Source organism: Aspergillus aculeatus (genome assembly GCF_001890905.1).
Source record: "Aspergillus aculeatus ATCC 16872 unplaced genomic scaffold ASPACscaffold_2, whole genome shotgun sequence".
NCBI lineage: Eukaryota > Fungi > Ascomycota > Eurotiomycetes > Eurotiales > Aspergillaceae > Aspergillus > Aspergillus aculeatus.
In genome coordinates, this window is record NW_017962977.1 from 1,442,579 (window position 1) to 1,457,490 (window position 14,912).

The following is a 14,912-nucleotide window of genomic DNA, read 5'->3' on the forward strand; positions in this document are numbered from 1 at the left end:
CTGTACGTGGGATCTGGATCGGAAGCTACGTTCCTTTTTCTTCTACCTCAGTTCTAAGTAGTGAACTGAGACGGCAGGCATCCTTTGAGAGAGCCACTTGGAACCTTGTCCTTGCTGGCGTACCATTTCCCGTATCTTCTTCCATTGGGGGCGTATAGTGCGCAATATGTTTCAAATGCAGTCGAGATTCGAAGATCGAAAAAGAAATCCTAGGACTTTCCGCGTATCGAATCGAACGCGGGGATAGGGGATTGTCCAGGCGATGAGATGATTGATATTGTGCGTACTGTACGTGTAGGCTAAGAGGTCGCATGACTGTTTCATACTCTCTCTCTCTCTCTCTCTCTCTCTCTCTGATACGGAACTACTGTCGTAGGAATTGGTCTATTTGTGGGATAATCTTGAGAGAGAAGGTCGATATGGGAGCAGACAGGGCTGCTTGACGGAGCTGATGGGTAGATGTACCGTACTGTAGATATCGATCTATGGGCGGGAATACAACCTTACTTTTATTGTTACAGTGGCTGACCGATGACAATGTCTAGCGTTGTGCCATGAGTTCTTTAGCGTTCCTTGACTCCTCCGGTATCGGGTGGGCTAATCCTGAAATTGAGGTCTTACTACTACTGTTCGAAGAAAGATAAAAGATGGGATAAGGGGAGGGGGGAAGGGGCGCAACCCCGCTAGGATGGTGGTAGACGTTGAAGTTTCGGCGCAAGGTCGCTTTCTGCGTTGTGCTCTATTTACTAGTAACTGATCTAAACTCATCCACGTCGACAGTGCATTGCCTGTGTGAGGCTGACTTAAGTCCATACTGGGGCATGTATCTATCCGAGTTTCAGGATCACGACTGGAAATACAACATTGGCGGAGAGTTTAGTTGATCTATTGGCGCTGCCGGGTGGCCTTGGTATTGCTGGATTGTGGGGGGGGGGGAGGATTTCTGTTGGCGTGAGTGACCATGAATCAATCTACTTCGCCTAAAACGATCGGTTCGCTTGCGAGAGACGCCAATGTGTTCATGACGGCTGAGGACCCTTCGAGTACAGTACTTGACTGGCTTGGTATCCCTAGAGCATGGTGGCAATGCTGTCATGGTCATATTTCGCTCAGATGCGGTTTGATGTGAGTCAACCAGCGTGGTTAATTTCCGAAATGATCTAGATGTGAGACTGCTTTCAGACTATTGCAATCATGCAGAGAGCAGCTCCGTATGGTTCATGTAGGATTCAAGTGCTTCTGAGGAGAAGGAAGGGGTCCCAAAGAACGAAAAGAGAACTGAATCATGTCGGACAGTTTTTTTTTTCTCTCTCTATTGTTTAGAGTTGACGCTTGGTTAAGTTGTGGTCATGCGGGCGACGAGAACTATGCGGATGGATTGAGAGATTGCTGCTCTGCTGCAAGACCCCGGAAATTAAAACAATGTAAGATTTCCTTGCCACGGGGCTGCGATGCGGATTCTTGCAGACGATGATGAGTTACAGAGTAGTTGTTGTGTTAAAGGGAAGAAGGGAGGGAGATGGTGGTTAGTTGGTGATAGAATATAATCTCTGGTTAAAGAAAGTGCATTGAAGGCTTGCGTTGCCTCCCGCAACCCGTCCCGAGGCTCCACCGCCTCTCGCTCTTCTTTCTTTGCTGTGTCTCTCTCTTTCCCCACCAAGAAGGCAAACAGTCATTAACTGAACCTTTCTTAGTCTTTCTTCTCCTCCTCCACTTCATTCCCATTCCTGCAACTCCACCACCACCAACTACCACCTTCACCACCACCACACCACTACCACCATCTTTTCCTTTCCCTTGCTTCTTCTTGCATTTCTTTTCTCTTTCTCCTACTTTTTTAAAACACTCCCCTCTCTTTCTCTCTCTCTCTCTCTCTCCTAGACATCTCCTCGTGCTCCTAGCTGACGACCTTTCCGTCCCTCGTCCTCGTTTTTCCTCCGTTGGCTACGCTACGACCCTTCCTCTCCTTTTTCTCTCTTGCCCAACCTTAAGCGGTCGGTGGCCATCATCATGAACAGTTTGGTGGCTACACCACCTGTGCCTCCTCACCACTTCTACGAACCTTCTCGTCTCTCTCCTTCTCGTCCAAGTAAGAATAACATTCCTTATCAATCCTTTGAAATTGTTTTCCCGTATACTGATTGTCCCGTCCCTTTAGTGTCTACCCCAACCCACACGCCCAACCGCAAACGGAAAGCCGATGATGATGGCAACGATCACGATGGCCGAATGTCCGCATCTCCCACTAACTCGCCTGCTTTCACTCCTCGAACCCTTCCATCCAACCGACACCATATCAAGCGTGCTCGTCCAAATGTCAGCGGGCGGCCTCTCTCCCTGCCCCGCTTGCTAGAGACCTTGGATACCAATGCTCTCCGGGGCGTTCTCCGCTCCATGTGTGAGCGTCATCCGGCCTTGATGGATGAGGTCATTCATACCGCCCCGCGACCCAGCGTAGCATCCGCACTCCAGGTGCTTCGGAATTATCAGTCCAACCTTCAGTCATCATTCCCGCTGGGCGGCAGCTCTGAATCAGATTACGCCTACAACCGAGTCCGGCAGCCTTTGGGGAGTTTGTTGGACGCTCTCAGTGACTTTACACCACATTTCCTTCCGCCAAACGAAACACAAGCCTCCGTATCTTTGAGCTATTTAGATGGGGCAACCGACATAATCCACGCTTTGCCCCGGTGGCACACACCTCAAAACAATCTAGAGCGGGACTCTGCGTACGACGAGATTTGCAAGGCCTGGATCTTGGTGATTCGGGAGGCTGCCAAACGTGGCGGTGGTATTCAGTTACAGTACGGTGGTTGGGATCAGAAACTGGCAAAACACAACCAAAACTCCGGCGGTAAACTGCAGGCAGCCGTCAACGAGCTCGGTTCCAGCTTAGGGTGGATGCACAGACCGGATGCCCAAGGCTATGGAAGCCCTGGAGGTAATGACCTTGGATCCATTCGCGAGCAACTCTTGTCGGGCACATACGGGCTCGGCACCCCAGTCAAGGTTGGGCCATGGTAATGCCGCCAACAATTGACTGCCAGCTTCATCTTCTCCCATCTTCTTCCTCCCTCCGACCTACTCCCAAAAAAACATTCTTCACGACACTTCTTTTACCGCCCTCCCCATTCAGAGCTAGTGTCCGAAACCTCGACCGTGCAATGTCCACGTATGATACGATCACGATACTTTATCGCATGAAACTAGAGTTGAGGGTCAGCTTGGCGTTTTGCAGTGTTCATGCAAACATATTTTTTCTGTCTTTTGCTTTAATGTGTCATACCTTTGGAAGCCGCCGCCTTCATCGCCTACTTTTCGATTTAGATTGCCAGATTCCAGGCCCCGGGTTCAATCCTTTTTCTTTGTGTTCAACACGTTCCATGCATCCAGATCCTCCTTGCATTGACACAGTCCGGCATGGTTTTCCATCTTTCTTTCGAACATTGACTTCTTCATTCCTTTCCTGCATCCATGCGACTTCATTGCATTCATCTTATCATATCACGACGAAGCTTCAAACATTCTCGTTGACTAACCAACATATCTTGTTGTCGTCCCACAATCCTGTATACCCTTTTATTCCATCATGTTCCCTCAACTAATATCATCCTACCGGTGTCTGGCTTATTCATTGGGGTTTTGCAAGGAGGCTTTCTCTACATTTTCTGCCGACCTCCGCGGGCCAAGTTCTACGTGTCAATCTAACTAAGAAGCAACAAAGAGCATTCGTTTTAGCAGTGGTGGAGGCTTGTACAGTTCACTAGGAAGTTCACTAGGAGCGAATTGGGAGAATTTCAATGCAAATGCAGGGGTTGGGCTCTATACATCTGTCCTACTTGGTTAGTCGATGCCCCCTTGGAGCAAAACCACAAATCTTAAGCTGCATGCAGTGCCAAAATAGCACACACCAGTTTGAAGCTCAATTGAAGCTCGATGGTTTTAGCAGTTGAGATGTATGGTATTTCTGTCTTAGCTGGGTGATCAGAGAAAGATTATCCAGGGTCGAAAATAAAAACCCTTCCACCGAAACACGCAGCTGTAGCTCCCTGTAGTATGTAGGTCAATGGTCCCTCCGCTAGTGACTCCCAGGTGAGTGAGCCTCGCTCCTCCTCAATGCAATGGCATATGCGGGGACATACTGTACAGCTCACACCAGCGTCATCTACGTTCCAATAACAAAGCAATGAAATCCCCGTGGACAAAGACATCTGCCTGTGCATTTATGTGTCCCGTGGCTGCGCCGTACAGAGCAGGAAGGAGAGGCCCGGGGGCCGGGGGAGGGGGGACAATACTATGTCGATCCCGCAGGGTACAGTAGACGGGTACATACACGAACAGAGTGCACACAGCATACGGGCCAGTTCTTTTTGTAAGTATGAAGGGAGGGAGGTTTTGCCCCTCAAGCCCAGTCCAGACCAAAGGGAGGGAAAGGAAATAGAACTCAATACAGCGCACGTTTCACAGCCCGGAACAGCCAGCCTGCATCTCCCCAGCCGCCTTGGTCTCCTGGCTTCTCGCAGACAGAAAGGGCTTCCGATTCGGCGAGGGAGATTGCGTCGGTGTCGTCTGCTCCGATTGATGGTGTTGCTGCTACTGCTACATGGGTAGATGAGGGGTCATCTTCAACGTTATCGGCTGATGGGTGAGGGGGATGGTCTGCGACGGTGATGGTTCGGGATTCGACTACAGTGCCGTCATTGTCGGTGCCACCACCACCACCACCAAAGGAAAGCGGCCAGTCCTCGACGCCGAATAGGGTCCATTCGACCATGCGGTCGATCCAGCTGCCGAGTCCGAAGCCTCGCTCCCGCGTGAGGCGTTGCAGCTCTTGCTCGTCGATCTCGTCTGACTCGTCGCCCGAGTCGAGGTACGGGTAGTCGGAGGTGAAGGAGGAGAGGTCGTCGTCGACCTCCTCTTCCTCGTCGTCGAATTCGGCGTTCTCGTCGCGTTGGATGGAGGCCATCTCGGCGCGGATGCGCTCGTCGACGAAATCGGGGATGAGGGGGCGGGTTTGTTGTTGTTGCTGTTGTTCCTCAATCTTCTGCGTGCTGGTGTTGGTGCTAGTGTTGGTGCTGGTGCTGGTGCTGGTCAGAAGGTCGGCCGTTCTGCTTCCGCGGCGGGAGGAGGCTGCGGTGGATGTTGCAGTAGTGGCCATGCCTAGACTGGTCATGGCAAGGTCGGCTCTACTGGCCACCCGGCTGCTTGGGCGGGACCGGGAAGCCCGTCTGGATCGGGAATTGGCCGCGGCTGGTGTGGAACGTCCGGACCGGCCATGTCGAGGACTACCTCCGTGACACCAGCTATGATGGTGGTGGTGGTTGTGGTTGTGGTTGAGGAAGTCCAGGCTGAGTTGATGGTTGTCAGAGACGAGACTCGTCGAGCTCTGTCGTTTCACGAGCCAGCTCTGGCCTTTTTCTTCGCGGGTCGAGGAAGCGAGTGCGATGCCTGCGCGGAGCATCCATTCTGTGTCTTGATGGTGGTTTGCAGGGTGACGGGTACGGGCGCTACGGTTCGCGTGGTGGGTTTGGTGAGGTTGATGCTGCTGCTGCTGATGATGATGATGGAGGGGGCTGCTCGCACTCCGAGCCTGCAGGTTGGGGTCGCTGGCATGGTGGATGCGGCTGGAGCTCTTGCTCCGAGGATGGTGTCGCGTGCGGGACCCGCTGCGGGAGTGGGAGTGCGAAAGCACCCCCGGAGTGCCGGGCACGGAGAAGCTAGCCAAATAAGACCTTGCGGTGGGCGGGTCCGGGCTGTCGTGGTGATTGTGGTGGGGATGGTTGAAGTAGTCTGGAACCTCTGCCTCCTCCCCCTCCTCGTCGGCGAGAAATCGAGGATTTAATGGAGCGAGAGAGACATGGTGCAGAGAAGGATATGATCGTCGCGATCGAAAGGCGCTCTGGACTGGTGGCTGCGCGGGAACCTGGGTTTGCTATAAAAGGTGATGGTGTTTGATGAGCATGGTGTAGGAAAGGAGAAAGGGACGGAGTAGATTGCATCTTGAAGTATATAGATAGAGTGCTTACCTCCATGGATCTGGCAGGCAGGATCCGATCGATTGGATCGGAGATAACTTGAGAGACTGGGGCGAGAAAGTGACTAAAATGACAAATGTGGAGAGAGCGAGAAAGAGAGCGAGGGGGAGAGAGAAACGAAGGAATCGAAGTTGGAAGGGAGCAAATGGAGTCCTTAAAAGGAAATTGTCGGCTCTCTGAGACTGGGGTTAGCCTTGGCCCGCGCATGTGAAAATGCGGGCAGGACAAGACAGCCTGGAGGACAATGGCACCACCAACAATAAGTTAATCATCATGCATCTATCACTCCACCCTTCAATCAATTGTTCCTACTTCAGATGGACCGAGGTCAGCACTCAGGATTCAAATCATGGAATTGTTGACTGTGTGCCTCAATATAAAAACCTTAAGGCAGTCCTTACGAGGTGGTGGTTGGATCGGAATGGTAAAACCGCGTTGGCTGGGAATTGGTGCTCGGTGGTGAGGCGAGTCAATCCATGGCCCAATTACTAACCTACACTAACTTACAGTTGTAACTCTTTCTATTTTTATGTAGGCAAGCTGCTAATCTACAGATTAGATCGCAACAGCTGGGAGTACTCTATGTACTGTAGGAATAATAGTAGTAGTAGTAGTAGTAGTAGTCATAGCGTTGTTAGGACATATTGGTTCTACAGAGGATTTAATTCATAGGCAGTACCACTTCAATTACCTCATGTGCTTGCTTCACCATCAGCTTCCTGACCAAGTCACTTGGACTGTTGTGTGCTGTGGTCAACCGTATACCTCGTACAAATAACATGGATACTGCTGAGTTTAGTGTTACCTTACTTGAGATTAGGTATTGTTCATGGTGACGAGTACTAACTTATGTACTCCGATACTTGCAGTGGAACGCCACACCGCCCTGGCGAGGGACGATCCGCTCTCCGTCGGCTTGCTTGTCCAACTCCAACATCCTTCATCCTTCATCATTCATCATTGACTTTCTTGGAGCTGAGTTAACCTTACGTCTTTCCTTGGAGCTCAAGCTTCCGTATACCTGTTTCCCTTTAGTTTCCTCATTTGCTGGTGTCCTTAACCCCCTTCAGCCTCCTTGAAACCTGTAGCCATTACCTATCTCCTATCTTCTCTGCCCAGGCGCCTATCTGACCCCCGTCTCTTATCGTGACACCGAGCTAGTCTTCCTTCATCAACCACCACCTCCACCACCAGCTCCGTCATGACGGACGAGGCAGCCAGGCCTCTGTTGGACGGTGATTCTAGGCCGGGCTCACTTCATCCATTTCCATCGCCCAAGGATGGAAAGACACCTTCTCTCACTTATCAGGAGCCTCGACCGTATGAATTGTCCGATGAATCCGCTCCGCTTCTAGTCCGTCGGGATGACGATGAGTTTCTGGGGTACGGCGGGACCGACCCCAGACAACGACGTACTTCCGATCTCTCGCGCCGCTCCCTCTCCTCGGACCCCTCCTTGAAGAAACGACGGGGCAAAATTCGATGGCCCATTTTCTGCGCCGTGATCTCAATCCTTGCGGTCACTGCAATACTGGTCTTTGCTTTTATTGCCCCAGCAGCTGTAAGGGAGTACGTGAAAGATGCAACGGTCTTCAACCCCACCAGTGTGTCAATTGAATCGACGACCGCTACGGGAGTCCGTGCTCGTGTACAAGGGAACCTGATCCTTGATGCACAGCGCATCAAAAAGAGGCCGGTACGGGACCTAGGTCGTTTCGTCACCTGGATTGGAAGAGAGGTCGAGACCGGAGAGGCCGAGGTGGAAGTAAATCTACCCGAGTACGGCAATGTCCTCGTCGGTACCGTCTCTCTGCCCCCACTCAACATCAATATCCAGAACGGCCATGTCAATCATGTCGACTTCATTGCAGATCTGGTGGCAGGCGATGTTGAAGGCGTTCGCTCACTAGCCCTGGACTGGCTAGACGGCAGACTCGGCCACGTTCGTGTAGCTGGCAGAGCAACAATGCATCTCCAATCCGGCTTGTTGGATCTGGGCACACAGACGATCACTGACTCGATTGTCTTGCAAGGTATGTATTGCGGCGTGAATTTCTCTTATGTTCCGCAGCAGGCTGACCCAATCGACAGAGGGCGACTTGCCCCCGGTGCCCACGGTCAACGTGACCGATTTTATCGTTCATGATGCGGACACCCCCGGAGATGAAGGAGCAATGGTCGTGGACGCGTCCGTTACTGCTATGATCCAATCCCCTTTCTCCCTTAGCATCCCTCCCCTTGGCTTCACAGTCCTGGTGCCCAACTGCTCTCCAGGGGACCCATACATCACAGTGGCCGGTGCCATGACCGAGGGATTCCCGGTTACCCCCAGCAAACCAACCCTGATCAATGTCAGCGCCCTGATTCGAGGTCTTTCGGACGACTTGACGAAAAGTTGCCCAGGAGAAAAGAGCTCGCCGCTTGACTTGCTTGTCAAAAGCTACGTTCATGGTCGTGGAACAACTGTCTACGTCCGCGGAGCTGATGCGCCCTCATTGGATACTCCAGGCTGGATTGTGGACATACTAAAAAGTGTGACGGTATCGTTCCAGTTTACTGGCCATACCTTTGATAACCTTGTCCGAAATTTCACCATGTCGGATGTGCACTTCAGCTTGCCTGACCCTCTGGCAGAGCCGGACTCGCCTGAATCCCGTCCAACAGTCTCTGCTCTGGTGAAGGTCTTGATAGGGCTACCGAAGGAGGTTGGACTCGAATTCGATGTGCCCCGGATCCGGGCCAATGCCGATGTGCTCTATCTCAACCGCAAGGTTGGAGTCTTGGATCTCAACAAGTGGCAGCCGGTCAACTCAACCTTGCTTGAAGATGTCGACGGTACCCCGGCAGTGCTGGTTGACTTTGCCATCAAAGACGCCCCGCTGAGGGTCACTGACGATGATGTTCTCACGGACCTTCTCCAAGATCTCATCTTTTCTGGTAAAATCATTAAGCTGAACGTGACAGCCAATGTAGACGCGGAAGTATCCACGGGACTCGGCATCCTGACGGTCCGCGAGATACCAGCCGAAGGAGAGGTTATCGTCAAGCGTTAGTCGCTTAGCTGCTCTGCACCATGAGGCTACTATCCAAACTGACTATTACTTAGCCCCGTACGGTGGCTCACTCGATGAATTCAAGCCACAGATTGAGTCGCTCAAATTAAGCGACACGAGTGCGTCTTCACTACTCGTGGAAACGAAAGTCAATGTTACGAACCCTACGCCGTATGCTGCTGCGATACCCCTGATAGATTTCGTAATGCTCTTCAATGGCTCAACAGTAGCCCACTTGACGGCAAAAAACGCCCAAATAACCCCCGGATCAAACAGCGGTCTTCACGTGGACCTCTTATGGAGTCCCCTCAGCTTTGATGGCCCATCTGGTGCCAGCGCTGGACGGGACCTGTTGTCCCAATATATCTCAGGTAAGCTGAACCGACAACATTGCAGCTGTCTCGGTACCTGATTTGTACTGCTGTAGGGTCAAATACTACGGTTACCATACGGACACACGCGAAGAGTATTCCCGCACTACCAGGACTAGGACGGGCGCTTTCAAGATTGAGTCTGGACGTGCAGATTCCTCGTATCCCTGTCCCTCAGGCACCGGGACACGAGCCTGATGCGGGCAACGGGTCCATGGGATTTATACAAGGAGCTACGGTAATTTCTACTTTCATGGACCTTGTCCTTTTGTTATGACGATGATGACATTAGATGCCATGTAGCCCTTGATGTACTATGTCATCATCGCGCGAGCACACATCGGCTTGGTGAAACTGACTAATGCGATCTGAGTGCTCTTAGATGCACCTGTGGTCATCGACGGCCGAGTTCACACTGTCTTCGCCATTCCCCAACACAACAATTGAGATTACTTCGATTGATGCTCAGGCGTTCTACCAAGCAGAGAGCGAGGAGGCAGAAGTCGGCTCTATCGACTACCGGATTCCGTTTCCGGTCCCTCCAGGCCTATCTGTGACTCCGCGATTGCCAGTAGATTTGAAGCTGGGCGGAATTGGCTACGATGCATTGAGACGAGCCCTTGGCAGCTCTCTCCAGCTAGACGCCGTCGCGAAGGTCGGCGTGCAGATCCAGCATTATAGAGACTGGGTGGTGTACCATGGCAAGGGCATCAAAGCAAAGGTAAAGCTGTGATACGAATTTCCTTGGTCCATCGGGCTAAGTCGGAGTTTGGGATTCGGGAGTTTCTTTTCGGCATAGAAGTTTTGGTTTGGCATCGATATTGGGATGCTATTCAGGTCGCAAAAAGAACAAGTCAATGGCGCTTTGCCACTAGTTTACACTCATATGACAACAATAGCAACGCTCCAATAGCTTACCGTAGGCCATGCCTAAGAAAGTGGCGCCGCGTCTCAGCTGCCTAGTGATTATCTACTGAGTGTGATCGCACCTACTTTACTCAATGAGTCATAGCCTGACCAGTAGGTAGATACATATGAAGAGCTTTCATGACGTAACATTTCGAAAAGTTACCTAGCGCAAGCGAATTGACCAATTTACAGGGAAAGCAGTCTGCTTCGAAATATAGAGAAAAGGATACGGATTGTTTTTTCATTGCAGGATATTGGACGGTGGATATCAGAGGAAGGACAATTTAACCAGGGGGAAGGGTGCTAGCATCGACAACGTCGGCAGCATCCTTCTCGAGCTCCTCGGTAGGCTCAAAGAGAGGAGAACGGGGCAGGGCCATGAGACCGGTGCGAGTGGATTCGAGGACACCGAAGGGAGCGATGAGCTTCATGAAGGAGTCGATACGGGAAGGCTTAGCAGAACTGTTGAATTTGGATATTAGTTTCCCATTCGTCTTTTTTGTCAAAATGAAAATAACCCTCCCCCCCCCCTCCTCCCAAACAAAACAAAGAGGGAATGAAATGACTCACACTTCGACAATGCAGTTGTTGGTACTGATATCCAGCACCTTACCACCAAACTGATGAGTCAGGCGGGTGATGGCATCGAGATGCTCGTGCTTGTGGCGGAGGGCCTGACTGTGCGGCAGGTTGCGGGGGTGGTACTCGGTCTTCGCGATCTGCTGCTTGGCGTCGCTCTGGCCCTGCTCACCGGGGGTGGTGATTTCGCGGTGGTGCTGGAGCAGCTCCTCGAAGAACTCCGGGCCGAGGATGCTGACCTTGGCGAGGAGGAGCTCGCGCTGCACCAGCGCGGAGTCGGTGTAGTCCAGCACCGCCCAGACGGGGACCAGGTCGTCCAGCTGGCGGCGGGCCTGCTCGACGACCCCGTCCTGGCCCTGCAGCACGATGGTCATACGGGACAGATCCTCGACCTCGGTGTTGCACACCACCAGACTGTCGATGTTGAAGCCCCGCGCCGCCAGGATCCCGGACACCCGGGACAGCACGCCCGGCTCGTTCTGCACCAGACAGTTCAGGATGTGCCGCTTCGGCGGGTTCGTCGGCACCGAGGGCGTCTCGTACAGGATCGACGAGACCGCCGTCGGCGCGTCCCATTGCGGCGAGGCATCGTTGACGGGCAGCGGCAGCGGAGAGCGGCGGTGCAGCGCCTTGTAGGCGAGCGCGGAGGTGGAGCTGGACGAGGCCCGGGAGGAGGAGGTCGTTAAGAATCGCGGAAGCGTAGCGGCCAGGCGCGAGGTGCGGCTGGCCACAGCCAGGAAGGGCGTCGATGACGCTGTCGCAGACAGCATCATGGGGCGCCGGAATGCCATGATCGCCGCAATGAAAGAGGCCTGGGGGAAAGGACAGGCTTCAAGGGGCGGGTTGATGGGCGAGGATGCAAACCGGGTACGTGAATTAAGTTTCGCAGTCATCGATGGGCATTTTATGTCGGGGCCGCCTTCCGACCTCGGGGTTGCTGACTCAGTCCTCCGTTCGCCGGTCGCTGCGCGGCGCTCTCAACGGTCTTACCGCTTCGGGGCTTAGTCTGTTCCCCCCGGCCCAGACTCTCGTCACATGATCTGCTTCGATTCCAGTGCATCTTTCCCCATTGGGAGTCTCGCTCTACTTGTACTCCGTAACTCTGCACATCTCTGGAATTGGCGGCTGATGATGGCTCTCATCGATATCACATAACTGACTTCTCCTCTTGTTCTCTTTTGTGTGATCTACAGTTTGTGTACTGTTCACATGTGGTGCTGAGAAGATCTTAGGCATCACACCTACGTGAGTTACATGAGTACTAGTATTCAACTGTACTGTGACTGCAGACTGACCCTAAACTGCGGAACTAGTCTTAACTTACTCTAAGGCACACCCACTCAGCTTAGCGTCCACCAACTGGACGCTCTTCTGTTCTTCAGCAACTCCACCGCCTCCCGGGAAAGTCCTTCGCAAACCAAGACTTCCCAGTAACCTTGCTTTTGGGCCCTATTTTAGCCTTCTTCTCGCTGCCTTCTTATTACTTCTTTGACGGCTCTCCTCATTCCATTCGCTGCGCTCCCTCCTTAAATCCCTTCTATATCTTTTTTCTCTCGCCTGTGAACCATCCGTCACACTCATGGAAGAACACCGCCCCAAACGTTCTCGCTTCGATCAGACCGAGCCTGATTCGCGGCGCCCGTCTCGCTTCGACCGTCGCTCTCGGTCTCCGTCGTCGCGACAAACCGAATCTGCTCGAGCCCGCAGCCCCCTTAGTCGAGAGCCTCGCAGTCCCAGCGCAGACCCTGCGAAGAAATCCGATCCTGCTGCCGCCGCTGGTATGTGCTCATGTTCTCTGGCGGTGGGATCGCACAGTGCTGACATGGTTCGATACAGCCGCCGCTGCGGCAAAGATCAACGCCCAGTTGCAAGCGAAGAAAGGAATCCAGCATGTCGACGTTCCCCCAATTCGCTCGGTAAGCATATCATCAGACTCCGTCGGTCGCATACCCTCAGCGAAGGAATAATCACACTGACCTGCCCCCGCTTGATTAGTCCGGAAGTCCTATGCCCAAGTCCGGTTCGCCTGGGGACGTCGATGCTTCAGGGAAGCTGAACGCCGAAATCTACGTTGCCGATGGAGACTATATCAAGGATATCGAAATTAATGATTTGCGCAACCGCTACACGCTGACCAAAGGCTCTACTCAGAAGATGGTAATTACTCCTGTTGCACCTGCTGATCTTCCAGGCATCTTGTTCGCTGGCTGGCCGGCCGACTGGTCAGCCGGCGGTCATGTGTTTTCCTCCCTTTGACCCTCTGTTTCTTCGTGTTTTATGATTGTGACTAAAAACTTACCCAAGTCAAACGAACTTATACACAGCATCTCACTTCCCCTCTTTTGCATCTGCTGACCTCCACTGCGTGACATCTAGATCAAGGAAGAAACTGGCGCCGGTACGCCTCCATCTCATACTTTTATCAACTGTTGACTGCTCAAGAAGGAAGCTCATGATTGATTCTTTTCTCAAGATGTCACTACCCGAGGAAACTACTATCCCGATAAGAGCATGGCCACGGCCGCGGTATGTTTCGCCTTTTTTTCCGTCTCCAGGGAATCATGAAATCTGACATTCTCGATGCGTCTCATAGAATCCTCCGCTTTATCTTCACGTCACGAGCACGAATAAGGAAGGCCTCGAGAAGGCTGTCGCCCTGATCGATGAGCTCATGCAGAAGGAGCTTCCCAATTTGGTCGATGAGCGACGATTCCGCCGACGAGAGCCGGAACAGGTAGAGCGTGATGAGTTTGGTCGTGTATGAGATATATCCCCAGGTCCACATCTGCTTCGAAGCTAATGGTGTACAGCGGAAATGGCCCGAGGAACGCATTCCGGTTGACCTCGAGCCCATCCCGGGTTTCAACCTCCGCGCTCAGGTCGTTGGCCAGGGCGGCGCATATGTCAAGCACATTCAGTCGAAGACCCGCTGCAAGGTCCAGATCAAGGGCCGTGGATCTGGCTTCATGGAACCCAGCACAGGCCGAGAGAGCGACGAACCGATGTTCTTGCACGTCGCGTGAGTAGTAACAACCTTCCCTAGTCCTTGCTTACCACTCACTGGTATCACAGTGGCCCCGACCCCAATGACGTCCAGAGTGCCAAAGAGCTATGTGAGGACCTCCTTGCCAACGTCCGTGAGCAATATCAGCGCTTCAAGGAGAACCCGCCCCAGCACAGTTACGGCGGTTATGGTCAGCGTGGCGGCGACCGCTATCACGGAGGAGGCTATGGCGGCGGCGGCGGCGGCGGCGGAGGCTATGGCGGGGGCTACGGAAACCACCATCACAGCAGAGACAACAATAGCCACAATTCTCCGTCTGCATCGGCGAGCCCATCCACACAGGGTGCTCTAGGGGCCTCGGGATCGGGCACTCCCAGCGCGGCGGACTACAGCGCCCAGTATGCTCAGTATTATGGATCGGATCCGTATGCAGCCTACGGTGGGTACCAGAACTATGTCGCCTACTACCAGTACTACCAGCAGGCCGCTGCTCAGCAGCAACAGCAGCAACAGTCCCAGAGCCCTGCTCCTCCCCCGCCTCCTCCTGCCGCCGAGGCTCCTCCTCCCCCGCCTCCGGGCTCTGGCTCCCCTCCACCCCCTCCGCCCCCAGGCGGCAGCTACAGTGCAGTAAGTGGTTACCCTCTGACGGATTTGACGATTCGAAATACTAACCCTTCGACCCATCCTGATAGGTCCCGCCTCCCCCAGGATTGTAATTCTATAGCTAAAGCTACGCACTTGACAAGCAACCTAACAACCCCGTATTTTACAGAGCCAGACTGATAATCACCACGTGCAGAACGTGCATTGAAGGAAACTACAGTCATTTTAGCTGCTTACCTACTTACCTACCCAATCAGCGCCTGCATCACGCCGAATTCTAGCTGGCCACTAAAACCGTCCGACTGACTGATTTGCTTGGCTAGTATTTGTAGTATCTGATTTGTTTCACTTAACCTTC

General features: G+C 53.0%; 5 protein-coding genes across 5 annotated transcripts; 3 read left to right on the forward strand and 2 right to left on the reverse strand.

The window, feature by feature from the left end:
• Window positions 1-2,010: 2,010 nt before the first annotated feature.
• Window positions 2,011-3,024, forward strand: ASPACDRAFT_23109 (uncharacterized protein; the record flags this gene model as incomplete). The annotated part of the gene is made up of 2 exons (XM_020199169.1): window positions 2,011-2,089; window positions 2,159-3,024. 2 exons carry the CDS (start codon window positions 2,011-2,013, stop codon window positions 3,022-3,024), a joined length of 945 nt encoding a protein of 314 aa, XP_020060108.1.
• A 1,420-nt stretch (window positions 3,025-4,444) lies between these two features.
• Window positions 4,445-6,032, reverse strand: ASPACDRAFT_39391 (DUF3984 domain-containing protein; the record flags this gene model as incomplete). Its single annotated transcript, XM_020200581.1, has 2 exons — window positions 4,445-5,932; window positions 6,027-6,032. 2 exons carry the CDS (start codon window positions 6,030-6,032, stop codon window positions 4,445-4,447), a joined length of 1,494 nt encoding a protein of 497 aa, XP_020060109.1.
• Window positions 6,033-7,191: 1,159 nt separating this feature from the next.
• On the forward strand, window positions 7,192-10,364 carry ASPACDRAFT_75305 (uncharacterized protein). Its single transcript, XM_020204414.1, has 5 exons — window positions 7,192-8,068; window positions 8,127-9,083; window positions 9,142-9,459; window positions 9,516-9,697; window positions 9,842-10,364. The coding sequence occupies exons 1-5, from the start codon at window positions 7,237-7,239 to the stop codon at window positions 10,190-10,192; spliced, it is 2,640 nt and encodes an 879-aa protein (XP_020060110.1). The 5' UTR covers window positions 7,192-7,236; the 3' UTR covers window positions 10,193-10,364.
• Window positions 10,365-10,500: 136 nt separating this feature from the next.
• Window positions 10,501-11,810, reverse strand: ASPACDRAFT_1863355 (acetolactate synthase regulatory subunit). Its single transcript, XM_020197818.1, has 2 exons — window positions 10,939-11,810; window positions 10,501-10,830 (listed from the first exon to the last, which is right to left on the reverse strand). Exons 1-2 carry the CDS (start codon window positions 11,736-11,738, stop codon window positions 10,653-10,655), a joined length of 978 nt encoding a protein of 325 aa, XP_020060111.1. The 5' UTR covers window positions 11,739-11,810; the 3' UTR covers window positions 10,501-10,652.
• Window positions 11,811-12,941: 1,131 nt separating this feature from the next.
• On the forward strand, window positions 12,942-14,866 carry ASPACDRAFT_75307 (KH domain-containing protein). Its single transcript, XM_020204415.1, has 7 exons — window positions 12,942-13,104; window positions 13,324-13,345; window positions 13,421-13,473; window positions 13,541-13,705; window positions 13,758-13,966; window positions 14,020-14,578; window positions 14,644-14,866. The coding sequence occupies exons 1-7, from the start codon at window positions 12,955-12,957 to the stop codon at window positions 14,665-14,667; spliced, it is 1,182 nt and encodes a 393-aa protein (XP_020060112.1). The 5' UTR covers window positions 12,942-12,954; the 3' UTR covers window positions 14,668-14,866.
• Window positions 14,867-14,912: the final 46 nt, after the last annotated feature.